The 22,956-nt window shown below is 38.9% G+C and overlaps 1 protein-coding gene across 2 annotated transcripts in view; it reads left to right on the forward strand.

The window, feature by feature from the left end:
* Nucleotides 1–22,956, forward strand: part of EPHA3 (EPH receptor A3) — a 544,240-nt gene that overhangs the window by 195,151 nt on the left and 326,133 nt on the right. For both annotated transcript variants that reach the window (XM_089682929.1, XM_089682930.1), the window contains exon 3: nt 1,068–1,728. In XM_089682929.1, coding sequence (XP_089539055.1) covers nt 1,068–1,728 — 661 coding nt within the window. The remainder of the gene's footprint in view (nt 1–1,067; nt 1,729–22,956) is intronic.

A 22,956-nucleotide genomic window follows, 5' to 3' on the forward strand; every position in this document is an offset into this window, starting at 1 on the left:
ATGTTTTACTTAAATATATTATATATTCATTATTAATTAATTAATTTTTCTAAGATAAAGTGATTGTAAAGGCAGATTTTTTAAAAAATAACAAACTTGTCATACTTACCTGCTCTGGCCAGTGGTTTTGCACAGAGCAGCCCCAATCCTACTCTACTCAGGTCCCCACCTGGTGCTTTTGGCCCATCCCTCCTGCCTAATGTCCTCTCAGTAAGTAGCTTGCTGTGGGGGCACCTGGGCCGGCTCACTCCCCAGCTGCTGCTCTGTGTGTCTATTCACAAACAGACACTGCTCGGCCCTGTCCCCACTCACTCCTCAGTGGAGAGCCAATGGCTTCTGCTGCTGTCTTAGCCAATGAGGAGGGAAATACCTGGGACAGCCGAACCTCGTGTACATAGCTAAGTCTAGATGGGGCTCAGGTATGTATTGAGGGGTTGGGGAGAGTCTACTTTGCACAAAAGGTTTTCTTGCTTTCATGCTTAGAATTCCTTGAGCCTTAACAACCACTTTAAGTGGATAACTCTTTTCAAGATAGAGTGGGGAACCCTGAAAAAAAAAGTTTTTTTCTATCTGTGTTCCATTCAAGAGAGGTTTCATCACCTCCTGTCCTATAGATATAACAGGATGTCTCTCGAAAGTGAGGTAAATCCTCGCTTAGAAAGTTGTCACTGGAACATTGTTCCCATTAGAAAATATCTCCTCTATTTTGAAGTTAAAATTCTGGATTCACTTTTTCTTTGAAAAAGAGAAAGCTGATCTCTTTAGCCAGTAACCAGACATAGATAAAAGTTTCTCCACTCTACCCAACACCAAAAAAATGTTTGGCTTTAGAAACACATCAATTTTATATTTAAAACCCACAGTCCATATTTTGTAGCTTGGCCCCTGATATCCAAACGTGTTAAAATATGTCTTTATATATAAAGTTATTGAATCTGATGTGTTTACCTCTAAGGCTTCAATCAAACACAAATATGTCTATGAACCCTGTGTATGTCAGTGTTTTGTAGAAATATAAAACTTACATTTTCCATACATTCATATGTTCTCTTTGTTTTTGCTTTCAGTGGGAAGAAATTAGTGGAGTGGATGAGCACTATACTCCTATAAGAACCTATCAAGTCTGCAATGTTATGGACCATAATCAAAATAACTGGCTTAGGACAAATTGGATTCCCCGCAACGCAGCTCAAAAAATCTATGTTGAGCTAAAATTCACCTTACGAGACTGCAACAGCATCCCACTTGTACTGGGGACATGTAAAGAAACATTTAACCTTTACTACTTGGAATCAGATGAGGACCATGGGGTCAAGTTTAGGGAGCATCAGTTTACAAAGATTGACACAATCGCAGCTGATGAGAGCTTCACCCAGATGGACCTGGGAGATCGGATTCTGAAATTAAACACTGAGGTTCGGGAAGTGGGACCTATCAGTAAAAAAGGACTGTATTTGGCTTTTCAGGATGTTGGTGCCTGTGTTGCCTTAGTATCTGTGCGGGTATATTACAAAAAGTGTCCTTTCACTGTGAAGAACTTAGCCATGTTCCCAGACACTGTACCTATGGACTCACATTCTCTGGTGGAGGTGAGAGGTTCCTGTGTCAACCATTCCAAAGAAGAGGATCCACCCAAAATGTACTGCAGCACCGAGGGTGAATGGTTGGTGCCCATTGGGAAATGTCTGTGCAATCCTGGTTTTGAGGAGCGAGGGTTCACTTGTCAAGGTAATAATCAGTCATTTCATAGTTATAAGGCAACAGATGAAAGTTGATATTTTCTTCAGCCTAAATTTTTAATTAAAAAGACTGTAAATAGTCTTTGCATGAACTCTTTTCATATATTAACAATTGCATTTTCATAATAGAAAAAATAAAAATGATGTAACCTGTGTGTTTAGCCAGTGGAAAACCTTAAGTTGTAGTCAACCCAAGGTTTCTAATGCTATTGCTAATCTCAGAGAGGCAGATGGTGTCCTTTAACATTTTACTGCACTGAATACACAGCAAGTAAAAATTAAAGCATGTTTTATTTTTACTGCTACATAGCTGTTATGTGCTAAATAAAATGCTATCTCCTTTTGTGTTCCTTATGCATGGATATCAATATCACACTGATGTAAGGAGGACTAAATAAGGCTGTCAACCAACAAAGTTGTCAGTGACAAAGCAGACTAAATGTACAAATGTATAATAGTGTGAAGTGATTTTAATGTTTTGCAGAACAGGTATACCAAAATGTTCATTTTAGTTTTGGGTATAGGTATTTGTTAATGGTCCTAATGTATGAAGTTGCATTGGGCAAGCAAAGTGTACTCTAAAGGTCAACTAGCATGAAGTTCCTGCGTTAATTCAATCACCTATTCTCTTATTGCTCACCCTGCAAAAACTGTGACTGGAAGAGATTGACAGAGGAACTTCACAGAGCGTATATTGCAGAACATAACACTCTGGCTATCCTACTGATTATTCACCCAAATCTAAATAAGAGTAATCCTAAGTATAACAATTCTTCTTTACATACAATTCTTAATGCCTTGTATGTATATCTGAAATACTGTATAGTACAAAATGAAATGATTGAGGGTCAGTTTAAGGTTATGAAGTTAATGAATGTACAGTACATGTTGGTGTCCCTCACATTTTTTTCTGAAAAAAAGAAAATTGTTCTTGATGGTCTTTATAAATTCTGGATTTTTATACTTTTTATTCTTCTCTTCTAGTATAATCTGTATCTTCACATCTCATTGCATCCTCATTGTATCTCTTTAGTGCTGAAAAGTTATAATATACCATCAGTTTATGTATTTTTGAAATATCCTGATAGGCTGATAGACTATTTTTTAAATTTCTTCAGCCATATACAATATACTGTTACGTATTTGTAATATTAATGGTTGTACTTTTATGAGCATCTAGATATATGTGAAATCAATTGTGGATGAGATGTGGCACATTGGCAATGTGTGTTACAAATGCTTCATTTAAAGTGTATCTAAACCCAAGAAATATTACAACATACTAGTGCCTAAATATGGTGGTTGTTTTGCTTTTCTTTTTCCAGTTTTTTTTCTTTATTTTTACATTGTAATCTTGCCAGAAACATGTTCCTAGATACACAATACTGTATCTACGAAGGAGCAGCTTTTTCACCCTAGTATAGGAAATTAGTTAGGACCACAGAACACCACCCCTCTTCCCATCTCCATACCAAAGAGGGAATCTGTTGTGTAGTTCACAGAGATGAACTGGTCAGGGCAGTTAACATGTATGGAATACAACAGAGGAATGTACAGGACACAGGAAATACAACAGTAGTGGTTTTCTGGTAGAATTTACAGGTAATCTTGTCCTTTTCAAACAGTTAAAACAAAAAGCTTGGAATTAGATATTTGAAGACCAAAATGGAGCAAATAAGAGTTCATGTAAGAGAACCTCCATGATTGAGTCCCAGGGGTTGGGCAAAACATGTTGGGGGCTTGAATGAAACAAGCTGAGGTCTGCGTTTACGTGCTTACCGCTTGGGTCTGGTGAGGTATGTGACAGCTGGGTTATCTCTTCCTATTTTTACAGCATGCTTTGGGTCTGGATGAACCTTTCCTCAGCCTGCACCCTTACTAGTAAATGGCATCCAATTCATCAGACCTTATTAGCCTGAATGAGGACCACTAAGCATTTATCCTGGGTCACATATATGAGTTTACTGTTACACTTTAAGGACTGTATTTATTAAAAAAAAATAGCTTAGTAATTTGTCAAGTAAAAGTACATGTACATTCATTCTGTGCAAATGGTGACAAAATAAATATTATTGGGCTATTTCTTGTGCTGGCTGAATCATTCTCTATCATGGGAATTCCCTATAATTCTTTGCACCATATAGAAGCTAAATGCATTATTTTCTATTTTAACGCAATGGAAAACATTCGTCCAGAGTAGGAAATAGCCTAATAACACTGTTGCCCCATTTGCACAGAATAAACATACATGCTCATTAAATGGGTGAATTGCTATGCAAATTTTTAATAAATACACTCCTAAGTGTTTTTATATGAGAATGCACATTTTCACTGATCATTTTTGTAGCAAAATGCATAGTCCTATTTGTGGAAGGTTGTGTTTTAGTAGTCTTAGCTCTGTCTTTAATTCACATTTGATAACTTTAGCTGGTACTTTGTCAAGATTTATATATGTTTTATTTGTACATTTTACAAAATTGGGTGTTATGTTTGTTAAAACTCTACTTTATAAATCAACTTTGTACATCTGTACAGTTTAAATGCAAATGGGTAAATTCATAATATGTTAGCGGTTTCACCCACCAAAGAATTTGTAATTTTGTCCAACCAATCTTGATTCATAAATTTTGTTCAAAATAGTTACTCAAGAAAAATACTTACCTATCTCCTGGGTCAATTTTAAAGCTTCCAGTGTCACCTTCCAGCCTATTGGCAAAAAAACTATGCAGATTACTTGCCTGGTGGACAGGTTGGAGATGTAGATGCAGATGTGATGCTGGAAGCTGCAATTGGGGAAATTGGGTTGCTGCCTATCTGAGAGATGTGACAAAAATAAACAGATTTAGAAATCTTTTATGAGGCAAAACTATTCACATATATGTATTTGGAATGTGTATTTGCCACTCTCTTGGAATTATGCTTTAATATCAACAAGATAGACTTATCATTCTGTCTTTGACAATTCTTGTTACCAATGAAGGATTCAAACTTATAAACACAGCTCAGAGGTACAATGTTTTTATCCATACTACCTTGCTTTATAAATATGTGATATTGCAGCAGCTTACATCTAAAACAAGGATTTCAAGGCAAAAAAATTGTAGTTGCCCAATTGTAGCTCTGTGCAAGGCTTAAGATTCAGCACTCTCAGATGTTTTGTATTCAGGTTTTGTCATCTCTTTCTCACAGGCTTGCCATTGATTCTTTCACTAGTGTTATTATGACAGTCAGTATTAAATTGAGTGGACCCGCATGTGAACTTAATAACACTTGTAGAATATTGGCCTAAATCAAGTTTTTACCTTTTTCACCATTAATGTGGTGATACTGTTATGGTGGCTACAGACAATAGATTCCAATGGGATTTGGCAATGACTGGGTTTTCTACTGTATCCTCAACCAACAGATCCCATTTAAAAAGCATGCTAGAAGGCTGTTGAATCCTTGACGAACACACACACTTATATTTATGCCTGTGGAGGTAAGAGCTGGGCTTGGTTGGGGTTAAAATAACACAACAGCTTTGGAAATGGCATTTACCTTAATAAAGGGTCCCCCCCACATTGGTCATAAAAGGTAAGAGTGTGGGTAACATAAACAACAGGATCACTTTTCAATTCATCTTTCTCTGACTATTGTCTCATGCTAATTGCCCCATGATTTCACATAATGAGATGAAGTACTGATGTATTAAGCACTTGGAAAGGATTTGGTCATTAGAGATGAAGGAAGAACTGTAAGACACAGCAAAATGTATCTACCTAGATGGTTTGGAGATCTGAAGATGCTATAGGAGTTGTTGGCTGGGGACATGCTCCAGGAAACATGCACTGAAGACATGTTACATGAGACTGATGAGATTATTTCTATTAAAGCCCCTCTACAAATCAGTGCTTTCACATTTGTGTACGATACAGCCCCCTTAAAAATGCCGTTTGCCACATTTGATGTTTCCCTCAGCAAGTTCCATTAGATAAAGAGAAAAAAATATATAAAAAGAGTAAGGATGGGGAGCACAGAAAAAAGTAAGATGGCATGAAAGAAATAACCCAAACCAGCAAGTCTACAGAATTTTTTTCCATCACTAGATTTTGTAAGAAACAAAGTATGGACTATGAGTGTCAAAGGGTCACAGATTGGGCACCAAAAGAGTAGATGGGTTTATTTAAAATGCAAATAGTACATAGTGCAAAAAACCAATACCTTCTGATCAGAATCCATTTTTTAGTGATCTGAATACAGTACTGAAATCTGGTTCCTGCAGGTCATTGTAGCCTATGCATTATCTCTGTGTACAGCTTTATTAAATAAGTCTGAAGTCCTTTGAATTAGTTCCTGTTTAGCAGACAACACGCAGCAAGAGGGAATAATATGGTCTTGTCACGAACATATAAGATGCCCTTGATAACAAAAAGGTTAAAGATCTACCACTCCTTTCATCCAGCCTTTGTTAAATTATCACTCCATCTGATTAATCACTAGGAATGTAATCATTTTCCCATTTTTGTAACATTTACTACATCACCAAATATGACTTCATTTTCTGGAACAAAAGTGTTCTTTATACTTTGCATATTTGCTCAATCCGTTGATGTTAATGCAGCGTGTAAAAATAATACAGTTGTGTGTTTTGCATTCATCAAGTCCACTACAAGAGCACGGCAGGGGTTTCATGTCTTTTTGAGAAGGCTGAGCTGACATTGTACTCCTGCTTATGCATAGAACAACATTGGGGCTTACTGCGTGCTAGAACTCGCCCTACATTTAATTTGAGGTGCTCTCTGTTTTCTCTCCTTTCCATTTGCTTTGCACATTGCACAGAACTGAATTAGTTTATTTGATTAGATTGATTTTTTTTCTCTCCTGTGTTTCTGGGACTGAATCTGGTCACAATATTTAGCACCTTCAAAGATGTGCCATTGTCTGGACTTGTCAGTAGCAGCCAAAATAATATAAATTTTCAGTTGTTCTACAATTCTTTAAATTAAATTATCTTAAAGCTGTACTCTAGTTATATATCAGTTATGCATTCTTTAAACATCATAATTGCTTGTCTAAACCCCTGTGTGGAAAATACCTTACCCATTTATACTACATAAATGACACTAAGACTGTTCCTAATTATAAGGCCAAGGCCACGCATTTATTAATTCATATGGATTACTTTATTATTATTATTATACAGGATTTACTTAATAACCAACAAACTAACTCACTTGACAGGTGACAAACCTGTGCCAGCCACAGATGAGCTCTGAGCATTAAAACATTACATGGCTTAAAGGCCTGTTATAACCAGAAATTCCAGACACACATTTATCTAACCAAAGCCTACTGAGGGCATCAGTTAGTCATTAATGAAATATACTATTTTTCACTATCATGCTAAACCCCTGCTAATAAAGCTGTGACAATAACAATATAGAGAGAGAAGTTGGAAGTTCTTTAAAAGATTGTAACACATGGGCTGTAGCTTCAGGTGAGTGCAACCTCTTCATGAACCCTCAATTAGCTACCACCTTCAGGGCCACCCCCTTCTGTAGAAGCCATTCAATAGCATTCCACGTGCTTGAATAATTTAGAAAACCTGTACAATTTTCCCTGGGAGGAGGGAGAGGGCAGAGATAGCCACTTTTCTTGTGCATAGAGCTGGATCAAGATCGGGTTCGGGTAAGTATAATCCAAATCTAAGTAAAAGCAACAATTTATACAGTACAGTTTCTACACATTATAAGAATATTTAAAATGAACCCATGCTTTGCATGTATAGGGCAACACAACAGATTGACTTTAGTTCTGTCCTCCCAAGCAGCTTATGCTTACCTTTTCTTTGCTCCCCTTGCTGCTCCATTCAGCACCTGAGGTCAAATGAAAGACTGGTGTACGGTATGAGTGATAGTGTACAAAGGGTTATGGGCACATCCACTGAATGGATCAGTAGGGAAATGAAAAAAGATAAATATGTGTTGCGGACTGGGAAATTAAATCAAACCTGTTGATTTGCCTTGAGTAGGAAAAGTTTGCTTTAAGGCATGTTTGGACCAGTGAAGTAAAAAAATGTCCTCTGTATAAGAGAAGATTGCAATAGAAAGCTGGCAGTGATCAAAGCAATTGTTTCTGGGAGGAGTATTTTATAGCTGATAAATATTTAATAATGATCATCATAAAATAGTTCTATGACCTATACATGGCAGAGCCGATGCCATTGGTTTTACAAGAGGTCACAATAGCAATGTTGTGTAAGTCTATTTTAAATGTGTTTTACGTTTTAGACTAATTTAAACCAATTTTAATTTTTTTTCTCCTCTTGGCATACCCTGACAATGACATCACTCCCTGTTATGCTTAGTACTCTAAAAAGTAATTTCTTTATATCTCTAAGTTGGTATAAAAATTCCCTAGAAATATGGATTTTTTTCACACCAACTGAGTGAACTTGTGTCCCTTAATTTTTTACTTACTTCATACTATCTACTTTGACTTGGAAACAGTTTTCCATTAATAATAGAAGGTATATTTAGCAGAGTGAATATGCCTGAGGGTAGAAAAAAGTAACTATCCTGCTTTTCCACACACATTGAAAGTAGGTTTAATTTGTTCAAAGTGGACTAGTTATTAAAATTCACACTTCACGTAATTCAACAGGGCACATGTCAGCATTCCAAAACTACATTACTATTTAAAAAAACTGCTACTCCTTAGCTCGCTAATGGGATCAACAAGTTTGGCAAGGATTATAGTTGAACTGTACTCAGTACAAAGAGTGCCAACAAAATGATAAATAATGTGGCATAAGGTGGCACTAGACAGTAGTGGTAAATGGTGTTGGTAGGTCCAAAAAAAAAACAGTGTGCAGTGGGGGGAGGTGGGGCACCTTATACAAAGAGGCACATGAGTTGAAAGTTTGGATCCAATTTTATTTTTTAGTCAGGTCAAAATACATTACACATTTTGGGATTGAAAACCTCTTGGATATGATGGATGCTGAATCTTTGTATTTGTGTTTTATCTGTCCTTCCCCTCAACCTCCATAGCACCCTATACCTTGGCGGTAATACAGCCCTGCTTTCTGATGCATGTGGTTTCAATAGTCACAAAGCATGGCGCATGCATTGGAGTGATAAGAGGGACTGGTGTTAAAAATAGTGGTATCCACAATGTGCTGTATAATATATAAAAAATTCAACCAGAATGGAAATGGAAACAAATGGTTTGTATTTGGAGATTTGTGTCTTATAGTTTATTTTGCTTTGATAGGGGGCAGAGAAAATAGTATATATGTATGATATAATGTTCTCCCTGTGCTTGCGTGGGTTTCCTTTGGGTACTCCGGTTTCCTACCACACTCCAAAGACATGCTGGTAGATTAATTGGCTCCTGTCTAAATTGTCCTAGTTTCATCCCTGGCCATGCGGGATCTCCTGCATGGTAGGGGTTGGGGAAAGACCTGGCAACCTACCCTGTAAAAATGATTGCTAAGAGAATTCATGGAAAACGTCGCTTACGAATGACAGTCCATGCAATTGCCAAGGGTCGGATACGACTGAATGGATAGATAGATAGATAGATAGATAGATAGATAGATAGATAGATAGATGATATAATGTATTTATTGTATTTGTTAATATAAAAAATGATTTGAAAAAAAAAATATTGGATAGGATACCCTGGTGATGTTCATGTTATTTTTAGCAGGAAAAAAAGCACCACATAGTGCTATGAATATTTTTTTTGCTCATCACTAAGACAAGCCTAAATTAGTTCTACAATACAATGTGGAGCCTGATGTAAAAGTTTCACTGTAGGCGATAACAGAGAATTTAGCTTAATATAGTATTGCCTTACTTAATAATATATAGCTATATAGGTAATCATGTTGAAAAATATGATTGTTCATCAAGATCAGCTTAAAAGCTTTGTAAACTTAAGTCCTTTATGCATATAAAAAACAAAACATTATTCTGCGTTTCATGATTGAAAGCATAACTTTTAAAATAATTTCCTTATGTCCTGTGGCTAACTAGCTTAGCTGGCCATTGTTAGTGCAAGGTATGAAAAACATACCTGTTATCAGTGATGTTTAAAGGGATCATTCTGATTTCTCCACATAATGGTCAGTATGTTAAAGTTATTATTATCAGATGTGCACAGGATCAATCTAGAAATCAATTATCATCACAGTGACAACTTGACACAGCATTTCATGACACTTAATTTAACATTTTTAACATAACTATTATATATTATTATATGATAACTATTATTATTATTAACACATCCCATGACCATTACTTCATTGTCTTATGGTTTAACTAACACCTTATAATAATAGAAACAGTTATCTCATTGTCTCATAATCTTAAAAAACCTCCCTACAACAATAATAGAAGTTGCAATCAAGAAATTTCTGCTTGGTCAAGAGGGCATGTGTTCTAGTCTTAACTGATTGGGTTATCTATGTACTTATAAAAAAAAATCATACCTTCATACTCCATATGGTTGAGAACTATGTTTGCATTTCTTTTTTCCCCATTTTATTCAGCAGTAACTTTGTCATTACTTATATACTGTATACAGTTTGTGTTTCTAGGCCACTAACTATACTTTCTTGGTACTTTCTTGGTAATATCTTTCAAAAATATTTTTTTTTCCTACATAATCTATAAAAATGTGTTTTACTTCTGCTAGCGTTCTGCTTTTTGCAAAGAAAAGAGACTTTCTTTTTCACATTATTTAATGCGATGCTGAAAAAATAAGAAACAAAACAAATAAAATGAAAATATTAACTGTTACCGGTAAAAAACATTTTAAATAAATCTGCATAAAAATAATAGCTTAGGGGAGAACAGGAGGATAGAGTTAATTAGGGCTAATCATTTTGAACAAAGGGTTAATAAGGGTTAATTAGAAACAATATTTATTCACTGATTAATTTATTTTTTTGATTAGAAATTATTTTAAATTAAAGTGATATGCAGATCAACAGTAGTAGCTTTGGGTTTGGGTTGAACATGAGTTGGACCCCAACAGTAGGGATGAGCTTTGGGTTTAGGCTGAACATGAGCTTGACCTAAACTTAGCTAGAATCCAGCCAATTGTTTACAGGATCTGTTGTTTAATGGCTGTCATGGCTAAATGAAAGATACCCTGCTGGTTTGTTTACAAGCAGAAGCCAGCCAGGGATCTGTCATTTAGTACGGGTAGTGCTACTGCTGCTGAATAGCAGATCCCCATTTAGCAGCAATAGCACTATCATATGACATATGACTTTTACAACTTTTTTCTCTCTAACTTCACATGCAAATGTAAGGTATGTGAAATAGTAAATACAATGAAACAATACATTGTTACATTACATCACTAATTGACACTTGCAGACTGTAAGTTTTGTTTTACAAACGAGGCTGCATTTTAAGAACCTCTCCTCTTATGTCATCCATAACAAATCCCCACTTTCAATTTGCCAGCTGGTAATTGCGGAGGGAGGGGAATAGGACCTGAACATAAGAGATACACCATAGAAACTTTGCTGAAGTTTAAAACAGCACAAAAATTAAACAAGCCAAAATATTAAAACAAGCTAAAGCAGCATAACTCTTCTAACATGCAGAAATGTTCTTTTCAGGATCGGCTGGATTTGAAGTAGGTGGAGCTAAAATGAAAGGCTTTGTTGGGTGGCATATAGAAACTTTGCTGGTGTCACAAAACAGTGTGAGCAAAGAAGATCTCTAATATAATGAGATGACTGAATAATAATAAATATATAACAAGGAATCCGGGTGGCTGCCCTAGCTGAATAAACATTGGCATGGTGACATTAATTTCTGACACGTCTGTTGGTAATTGTTCTATAAAAACATCTAATGGCATGCATATTAAAAACTCTTGAGGGATCCTGCTGACATTTCTTTAACCTCGTACATTTTAATGTTTTTCCATCTTTCTGAGTCCTCGTCCCCCAAGGACTCCTGCTTTAAAAAAGTGTTTCATTCTTGGACACAGCCTTTGCATTGTTAAGGGCAGTGCGCTGCACGATTTGTAATTCTGTCATTCTCTTGTTCCCACTTGCCGGAGTGTTTATAGTTATTGGAAATTCTCTAGTTAGTCTCACCGGCAAACTTTTTCTTAGGCTAATAAGGGCTTGTATTTCAACAGTGACAGCTGGTACCAAACATTCATAGCGAGCAATTGTACAGGGAAGTGTAAGTTTTGATAACATTTGATGAAAAATACCCTTAAATCAAGAGCCATCTTGAAAGATGGTTTGAGTAAAAACAATTCACATATGTGCTCCTATTACTTGTCCTGAAGGATGTTATCAAAACAAGCTGATGGCAGACAGCTAAATAATGAGGAAACAGATATCAAATGTATTGAGCGACAGTGCGTTTGCTGGAACATTTGCAAAGTGTCTTATCATTTTACACTGCAGCTCAGTAATCCATCTTCCTGGACTTTCCTGTCCCTGTTCCCTTCTCCTATCTTATTTTTCTAGTTGACCTATCACACAAAACATTTCAGACAAGAGGCAATATTGAGGAGTTCCTGCAGTGGGTCCGCTATGTAGATAAGTAGAAAAGAAAACTGGACATTTGAAGTTGATCTAAACCTTCCTAAAGCACTGTCATAAACAATCTTTGGCATTTCCAGCCTCTTTTAGCTACTTTCTACCTCTATGCACTTGCTCCAGAACTAGCGGCACATCAGTGTTCTGAACTTGATAGTGACAGCGGTAGTTCATTTTTAGTTCCACTGAGGGAGCATGTAACAGGGTGACAATGAAAGACAATAGTTGGAGACAGTTGTCAACCCTTACAAGGAAATGCCTAAACAAGGACCTTCAAGGCGCGATCATCAGTTATTATTTAAAGTGTTTGTCAAGCACAGAGTTTTCCCTTACTTTCTGTCCTGTTGGCAAAGTGAGGCAAAATCTTCCTGATGAAGTCCTGGATAGCAGTAAAAATCTGATAATGGTTTTAACCCTTCCTCATGTTATGGCTTATGTGATATCTTGTTTTTAATCAAATAAGGTTTTTATTGAACCATCTCAATCAAAGTACAGAACATTGCATAAAAAATACAGTCAAGTCAAGAAAGAGGACAGCATAGTCAAGCCTGACAGTTCCATATGACAATGATATTCAGCAAAATGATAGCACAAAGCTCCATCATGTATAATAAAACAGCCTATCTGTATAAGTCTGCTAATAATGATGGTGGCACTTAGGTGACAAAAAGAAGAAAAATAGAAGAGCAAAAACACATTTACATGGTGTCAAAATGACGCTGAGAAGACCACCAATGGGCTAGTCTCAGTGCACTGTTGCTGCCATTCAAGAGTAGATCAGGTCAGACTGTCCCCATTCAGAGCCATAGTAGATGACCACAGAAAGATCATCTCATTCTGTGCCCCAAGTTATAGCAATATAGAGAAAACAAACATGTATCACTCCTGCATCAGATGGTCCATAACAAATTGTAGGGGGTGAACCCTGATATGTCCATCCAAGCCTGCCAGTGGGAAAAGAATTTGCTAGAACAATTTCTATGTTGATAAGTTATTTTTCCTCGGTTTAGGATAAAATTAACATGTTTCACCCAGTGCTTCTTGATGGCAACATGAGGGGACATCCAAAATCTAGCAAATTTGCAGGCTATGTATAGAAGTTGGATGATCGTTATTATGTGATATCTTAGGGATCCAGTAGAATACTTTCTTTTCTTTATGAATAAGAATTACAAATATCTAGCAAACAATTACTGTTAATTTTAAAACTAACACAGTTCTTTAACCACTAGCATACCGGGCACTTATACCCCCTTCCTGCCCAGGCCAATTTCCAGCTTTCAGTGCTGTCACACTTTGAATGACAATAGCGCGATCATGCAACACTGTACCCATATGAAATTTTTATCTTTTTTTTTTGTGACAGATAGAGCTTTATTTTGGTGCTATTTAATCACCTCTGGGTTTTTAATTTTTTCTTAAACAAACCAAAAAACAACTAAACATTTTGAAAAAAAAAGTTTTTCTTAGTTTTTGTTATAAAATGTTGTAAATAAGTTATTTTTCTCCTTCACTGATGTGCGCTAATGAGGCTGTAGTGATGGGCACTGATAGGCTGCACTGATGGACACTGATAGGTGGCACTGATGAGCACTGATGAGGAGGCATGGTAGGTGGCACTGATGGGCATTGGCAGGCATCACTGATGGGCACTGAAAGGCAGCACTCATATATGGCACTGATAGGCAGCACTGATAGACGGCACTGACTGGCACTGATAGGCGGCATTGACTGCTACTGTTAGGCAGCACTGATAGGCAGCACTGACGGGCACTGATAGGCGGCACTGATGCACACTGATAGGCATCACTGAGAGGCGGCACTGACTGGCACTGATAGGTGGCACTGATTGGCAGCACTGATAGGTGGCACTGACTGGCTTTGATAGGTGGCACTGACTGGCACTGATGGGTGACAATGAAAGGCAGCTCAGATGGGCACTGATATGTGGCATTGTTGTGGCACTGATGGGCACTGAAATGTGGCACTGATGGGCACTGGCAGGTGGCATGGATGAGCACTGACAGCTGGCACTGATGGACACTGACAGGTGGCACTGCTGGGGCTACACAGATCATCAGGGCACACTGATCATCAGTGCCCTGATGATCAGTGTACATGTCCCCTCTGAGGAATGTCGATTACCGGCTCTCCTCTCGAGCTGTCAGCATGACAGCTCGTGAGGAGAGAAATGCCGATAACCGGCATTTCCCTGTTTACATGAGATCAGCTGTGATTGGACACAGCTGATCATATGACCGAGCCGACATCTTTGGCTCTTTGAGTTGATCGGTGATCTGCTGCGTCGATTGCCGCGCTGCGTGCTCCCGGAGCTGCGCATTTGCGGTTAGAATGGGAGGACGTCATATGTCGTCCTCCCAGAACGAGACAACTGCCTTGCGCCCATCATTGTACTATATGGCAGGTGGGAGGCAGTTAAGCTCAGACACCAAGCAGTGCCTGTACGTAAATTAAGGCCCAGCTCCAGCCAAATCATTCAAATGGGAACCATCTTTGCCCCCACTGGGAATATTTAATCTCATTTCTGTTTGTATGATGGTTCCCAGACAGAAACTGTAGAAAGAATTTCCTTAAAATGAACACGTCATGGGTAAAATATGGGGGGTTGCCATTGCTGAGATCCATCTAAAAATTGGTTGTTGCCTGACCGTATTTGGTGTCAATACTTTCTGCTTCACAAAAATGGAACAAGCATGCTGTAATGCTTGTAATGAGTTTCTATAGTGGTTCCAGGTCAATGACTCAAAGTATTGAAGACAATGGGGTTGATTTAAAACCCGGAGTGTGAAAAACCTTGCAAAGCTCTTCATGGTAGCCAATCAGCTTCAATGTCAAAATGTTCAGTTAAGCTTTGACAAAAAAAAAAAACTGGAAGCTGCTTAGTTTCTATGCAGAGCTGCACCAGATTTTGCACTGTCCAGTTTTAGTAAATTAACCCCAAAGTAACAGTGACACCCAAAAAAATAAAAAGATAAAAACATTTTGGCTGGAAATGGACCCTAAATAGATACCACATAGGCCAAGCCTAAAATCTGTGTGTGCCCACAAATGTCAAAAACCCAGAATTATCAGTAGGTTACACTTTAAATGTCTTAGCTCAACATCTAGAGGCAACAATGAATAAAGACCATATTATTTTTGCTCTCACTCCAGCATGTGCAAAGATACCCAATATGTGTTGTGTAATTGTTTACATACATGTTCCCACACTATATGCATGTTTGCATTTTTACATTATGTATGTGCACAGGGCAATGGTGGTGCTTTTGAATTTATTTTCTGGTCATTTTTATTTTATTATATTTCACATTTTTAACACTTAATTCCTTTATTTATTTTCATTTTACTTTATTGCTATCACAAGGGGCTAACAAGTCTTTTATGTGAAAGCATTGGGCAGGTGACATGCACTCTTTATGGAATCATGAGGGATAGCATAGGACTGAACTTGATGTGCTGATTACTTGGCTTTTCAGAGCTAAGCACTTTTGAGTTCACACTCAGCAGAGGAGATTGGGCAACAGAAATCCCACAATATCCTCCTGTTCACCATCCTGAAAATGGTTATTGGTGTCCCAGGTTCCCGGAAGGAGTGAGGGAACCCAGGAACCACAGAAAGGGGGGTTTCAGCAGGGGGGTGTCACTTAGTGTGAAGCATAAAAGTGACCGAACATCCCTCTTAGCTGCCCATTTACATAAAAACTCTGAGTTTGTGGCACAAAAAGAAACAAACGCATGGCTGCCAATGCAGCCAAAAAGCTTTTTTAACTTCTTTAACCTCCCTGGCGGTATTCCCAAGTGTAGCTCTGGGTAAAATTTGATTACCAAGAGCGGTAACCCCGAGCTACACTCAGGCTTACCATGCGGCGTTGTTCAGGGAGTCCCTGCAGCACTTACCTTGTCCTTCACTCCCAAGATGTGTCCCCTGCAGCGTCCCCGGCCATCTCCTCCGGCCGATGCCGGCATCCAGCTTCCGTGTTCCGGTCCCTGTGATGACGGGACGTACAGGCGGCAAATTTGAAATTTTTAGAAAAATTTCATTTTTTTTTAAATGACTATTTCATAGTAAAACATTGCTGTTTCAATGCATTTCACATACATTTTGTCCCTACTGCTTTGTCCTGTGCCCTGCCTGCATTTTTACTGTTCTTTCTGCCTGGAAACTTAGAAAAGTCCATGGCGTCAAAAAGCGTCCCTTTACGTCAAAAGCGGTTTTAGACCAGCTAGAGAACAGCGATAGTAAATCAGAACCACTTGCAGAATTGAGTGATAATGATTCGTGAGGAAATTCGTCATCAGACACTGAAAACGATTTTGCGACTTTGCTCAGCGATGTGCGAACTTGCCTCTGTATTTCAAATGTCAGTGTTTTTGGTTTGATTATATTATTGAATTAAATTTATTATTATTATAATATTATTATTTTTTATGATTATTTATTAAATTATAATTTATGATTTCGTGTTTCAAATTTTATCCTACCTGGGATGTTTACTAGACTCTTGTTTGTACAGATTTCAGTGAATTATTCCTAAAAATTACAGCCTACAATAAAAAACTACATATTTCCATGTAAAAAAATGGTACCGCTTTCAGCACAAAAAACGGAAATAATCAGACCGCCGAGGAGGTTAAGCTCTAGATGTACTAGACACATCCAAAGAACTAAGAAGGCTAAAGTGAAGTTATACAGAGGGGCTGAATTACTTACCTTTCCTAGAGAAAATTCTGCTTGTGACTCTATCAAATGCTGATCATATGACCAATAGTCTAGACCATTTTTTTGGAAGCCATGTCCAATCCGGCCTTATGTAGGGATAATGGGGGTTATTTACTAAAACTGGAGAGTGCAAAATCTGGTGCAGCTCTGCATAGAAACCAATGAGTTTCCAGGTTTTATTGTCAAAGCTTAACTGTACAAGTTGAAGTTAGAAGCTGTTTGGGTTCAGTGCACAGCTGCACCAGATTCTGAGTGCTCCAGTTCTATTAAATTTCCTCAATGTGACCAAGTGACTAGGATTATCATTATGCAGGCAGTACTGTATGAAATCTGGATCAGTAAATGAGTCAATGATCTACCTGTTCATCCAAAGTATCCCGACACCTGATATGTGCATACATGTTACAGACCACTAACTTGCCAAATAGTGAAGAAAGGAAAAGGATGACAGCAATGGCACATTTTATCCAGATAGATATCGGAATCTGAACATTGACAGATCTTTATCTTATCAATTGTGTGCTTTATTTGCAAACACTCTTTCCTTGGATAATTTAAGATGAACAAAACATTTATATGACGTTTTAAATTTTCTGCATTAAGCCCTCACTGTTCATCATTTTTTAACATCCTCTTAAATTCTTAGCACTAAACAGACAAAACATAACCCACAATATACAGTGCTTACATAAATATAAAGTGCAAAATATATAAAGTGCAAAACAATAAATATCTTATTTATATAAATTTGTGACCTTGTGAGTTTATAAAAAGCTTCATGTACTGTATATCCTCCAAATTAGTCCATTATCCATAAAGTGCAACGGTTCTTCCATTATTTTGCATTTGAAAACAAATTATCACTTTTCTGTAGTCAGGCTGTAGAGAAACAAGTTAAATTCAGCACTTCCTTGCATATATCAAGTTCTTGTGAAATCCCCTTTATACGGTAAACCTGTCAGATGATAGCGTGTGGTGAATTAGCAGTGTGACTAGGTGTTCTGCCAATCAGCAGAAATGCATGACTACAGTAGGTGGTTTATTTATAAAGTCTTCATACAGTCTTGAATTTCCAGGTATATCTGTAAATATGTAGATATATTGTTGTGTTGCAAAAGTGATGGTGTTGTTGATCTGGAACATTTATATGGTTTGGGGTACCACAAAATTTTGTGACTTTGTCAGGATAAATTCCTCTGATTCAGCCCTGGTTCACACTAATACGGTGCGAGAAAAGCAGTGAATCCTGTACGTTTCCCGCACTGAATTGCAATCGCATGGCATACAGTCTGGTACAGGTGTCAATGTTAAATTACCACACCCCAAAACAGATTGCAAAATGCAGTGTGATTACCAGAATTTTCATTGCATGGGTGTGAACACCGACGCGATGTGAATCAGGCGAGGGGAAGAAAAGAGTCCTGCACCTTTTTGGTGCAGATGCAATATGATTTAAGCCATGCAAAATGTATGGCTCAAATCGCACCACACAGACATCACATGTGATTTGCACAGGAATGCGTTGCGGTTCCTGTGCAAATCATAGGTGATGTGCCGCACGGCCTTAGTTTGAACCAAGGCTTATTAGGGCGAGAATTCATTTAAACATGTTAGTGAAAGCCTGTAACTCTAATAATGTGACTGTTTGTTGAAAAATTGTTATTCTCACTTTCTATCTGTGCAATGTATAATCCTCCATTATGAAAAATCTACATAATTCCTACTATAGCAGCTAAAATTTTAAATGATGCTGAACTTCAGGGTGTCTGCTCTGGATGCAAGTACACAGCTGCTGCTCTTAATTTGACATTTTCATGGGTATATGACCCTAAATGTAAACAGTATGAATTCAGAGTTGTTCATCCACATGGATGTGGAATTGGGAGCAGTGGCTGTGTCCATGCAGCCACTGTGTCCAAGTTGATATCAATTGGATTGCCTGCACAGGGAAGCACAGAACATGACATTCCCATGGGTGTACACTGTAGTATGCCCTGTTTGAACGAGGCCTTATTAAAGTAGTTCCAAAGGCTCAAGGTTTTTTACTGTAATGCATTCTCTGCATTAAAGTGATATTAAAGGCTAGCACTCCTGGTCCTCCCTCCTGCCAAGTGCCCCCACAGCAAACAGCTTACTGAGCCACTGATTGCTCCTGAGCCACTGCCCTGTGTGTCCATTTACACACAGAGACGTGGCTCAACACCTCTCCCCTCTCTCTCCTCATTGGCTCAGCCAATGGCTCCCACTGCTGTCTCTGCCAATGAAGAGGGAGGGGTGGGGCCAAGTCCCACTGTCTTTGTCTATGGATTCAGGCAGCGGGGATCAGGAGTGAGCCCACACCAGTACCACCATAGAAAGTGGCTTCCTATAGGTGCACTTGCTGCAGAGGAGGAGACTGGAGTGCTGGAGTGGGATGCCAGAAAAGGAGGATTGGGGCTGCTCTGTGCAATAGCATTGGACAGAGCAGGTAAATATAACATGTTTATTATTTATTATAAAAATAAGGTTTAACTAACCATGTACAAAATCATAACTTAGCTTAGCAAATATAGTAAATACAGCTATTTCTAATGGACTTGCCTCAAGCACTGATGATGGGTGATTTGTAGAAGGCATTTAACACATATAATTCATACATGTTCAAGAAAGAAGGGTAAAAATGATTTTAGATACATAAAAAATGGTAATGTTTTTATTGCGGGCAAAGCAACCATTTTTTATTGTTTGTTGTTAAAGTATTTTTTATTAAACTTACTTGCTTTTGTTCACTTTATTCTAAACTTAGATCATGGGATATAGAAAGGGTTGTGATTAATGCTTCTTGTTCAAACAATTTTATTAACAATAAATCAGAGTGGGACAAGCAAAGAGACATTGCTAATGTACAGTGGACATTGAAATGGCAATAGAACATGAAAAAAACATGTAAAAAAAAACAATATGAATGAGGGTCATAGTACAGTTGTCTATGCATTACTAGCGGAAACAGGTAGGTAGTAGTTGACAACAAAAGACATTATTGTTCCAGCCAATTAAAATGATGTCTCCCAAATGCGTTAAAGAAATAGGGGGAAGTTTAAAGGGGGGTCAGACGGGTGGGGGGTGGGGGGGAGGGGAAGTGGAACAGCAACAATGACTCCATGAGCGTTCGGCAGGTGTACAATAACTCCTACGTATTGTGTACAAAGGGCCAATGACAGTATCTTTACCACATAATACCCAAATCAGGGGAGAAGGAGTGATTCGTCAAAATTAGGCGGGAGAAAGCACTCTACCCAGGGGCTCCATATGCGTAAGAATTTAGGAATCGTGTCGAGAATTGTGGCCTCCACCTTTGCATGTATCATGGCTTGCGTTATTCTGGTTTTGATGGTCGCGACACTTAGGGTGGGAGATTTCCAGGATTTCGCTATAACCTGTTTAGCCGCTGTCGTAACTTGCATGATGAGCTTAAATTGCTAATTGGAGATGCCAGGGGGGCACTGGTTGAGTAGGGCGGTCATTGGGTCGGGTTGTAGGGTAGTAGTGCAAAGTGTAGATAACATGGCGAAAATTTCATCCCAAAAGATTTGGGCTATTGGGCAGTCCCACCATATATGGTAATGTGTTCCTGTGTCTATACAGCCTCTAAAACAGTTGGGCGAGTAATTAGGGGTGAATTTTGCGATTCTCGCCGGGACCAAGTACCAGCGGGTTAAGACTTTATAATTCGTTTCCAATGCTATGATGTTCTGTGAGGATGATTTTGTGTTGGCCCAAATATGGTCCCATTCAGACAGATCAAGTTCCTTTCCCAAATCCACTTCCCATTTGTGGGTATACAGAGGGGGGGACGTGGTAATCGAGGTAGTAAAGAGTGAATATAAGCAAGAGATAAGCCCACGTCTATGAGGGTCTTTGCAGCACGCTCGTTCAAAAATAGACATGGTGTCTGGTCCATTGATCATTGTGGTGTAGGGGGCGTAAAAGTGTTGTAACTGCAAGTACCGAAATATCTCAGAGGCTGGGAGGCCATGTGTTTCCCGCAGCGAGGCAAAGGATTTAAACTTATTCCTCTGTAGGAAGTGATGCGTACGGAATAAATTAGCAGAGGACCAGGCTTTGAATAAAAAGGGTGTCTGCCAGGCAGGGGGAAAAGCTGGGTTTTGCAGGAACGAGAGCATAGGATTATGTGGAGATTGGAGGAGATAGCGGGTTTTCAATTTGTCCCACAAGGATAGGAAGTGAGACCTGATGGGGTTGGATATAGTGCGGCGGTCTATTGGTCTCAACCAGAGCAAGTTAGCTGTGGATAAGGGGTCACATTCAATCGATTCAAGCACAACCCATTGAGGGATTTCAAAAGTTGCATGATATTTAGGTAACTGGGCTAAGTGCGCTGCTAGATAGTATTTGCTAATATCGGGTAGGCCTAGACCTCCACTGAGCTTAGGGCGATAGAGGGTAGAGCGAGGTATACGAGGGCGAGTATTGCCCCAAACATAGGAAAAGATGCGACGCTGCAGTGTGCGGAGGTAATGAGGGGGGACTGGGACTGGGAGGACTCTAAACAGATATAGAATTTTTGGGAGAATTGACATCTTAATAACTGCTATTCTGCCTAGCCATGCGAGGGGAAGGGAAGACCATTTGGTCAGAAGGGCAGAAAGGTGGCTTAGCATCGGAAGATAATTAGCTGCATAAAGAACTGATAGCTTAGGAGTCAGTTTGATTCCCAAGAAAGGGATATGGCACTGTGACCAAGGGAATGGTAAAATCTGCTTCAAGTGCGCCAATTCTAAAGGGGGGAGAGAAATGTTGAGTGCTGTTGATTTATTAGGCTTTATTATTAGGCCCGAGAGCTCGCCAAACTTCTCGAGAAGCCGGAGTAAGGAAGGCGAGGAAGTCAATGGAGATGTGAGAAAGAGCAAGACGTCATCCGCAAAGAGACATAATTTATGATGGGTGCCCCCTATTTCGATTCCCTTAACATCCGGATTAGCTCTGATTAAGAGGGCTAGGGGCTCTATAGCCAGGGCAAAGAGCAGGGGGGACAGAGGACAGCCCTGTCTCGTGCCTCTAGAAATCGGGAACTGAGCTGACCTGTGCCCCAGATACCTAATTCTGGCTGAAGGCTCTTGATACAGCGAGAAGATCCAGGTTAAGAAGTGTGAGCCAAAACCCCAACGGTGTAAAATATAGTTGAGGTATGGCCATGAGACGGTATCAAATGCTTTCCGGATATCTAGGGAGAGGAAACAGGCAGAAATATTACGAGACCTGGCTAAGTTAGCTAAAAGAGATGCACGCCTGATGTTATCTCCTGCTTGTCTAGTTGGGATAAAGCCCACTTGGTCATTATGAATTAGAGAACCAATACACAAGTTAAGACGTGAAGAGAGAATTTTTGCTAACAACTTGATATCAATGTTAAGGAGAGAGATTGGCCTATAATTGGACCACTGCGTGTCATCAGAATTCGGCTTTGGGATCATTGAGATGTTCGCTTGTACTGTTTCATGGTTGAAGGTTTGGCCTGATAGTAAAGCGTTAAAAGCGTTAGTAAGGATGGGAGTGAGGAGATGAGCAAACTTCCTATAATAGGTAGCCGAGAAGCCATCTGGTCCTGGGCGTTTCCGTAATTTTAGATTTTTAATAGCGTCTAGGGTTTCGGCAGGGGAGATGGGTCGCTCAAGCGTCGCCAACTGGCACTCTGAGAGTTTCGGAAAGGTAATGGAAGTGAGAAGCATATCAGCTTGTGCAGGGTCAAAAGGTGTGGAAGAGGAGTAGAGCTGTGACAAGTGTTTATGGAAGGTCTGTAGAATATTTTCTGGGTTACTGGTAAGGTTGCCAGAGGAGGTACGAATCCGGATAGGTTTAGTGAGTTGGTCGAGCCTACGAAGAGAGAGGGCGAGGAATGTATTGGGTTT

This window comes from Staurois parvus, unplaced genomic scaffold, assembly GCF_062004578.1.
Source record: "Staurois parvus isolate SC_StPar_1 unplaced genomic scaffold, SC_StPar_1.0 ptg000299l, whole genome shotgun sequence".
Classification (NCBI taxonomy): domain Eukaryota; kingdom Metazoa; phylum Chordata; class Amphibia; order Anura; family Ranidae; genus Staurois; species Staurois parvus.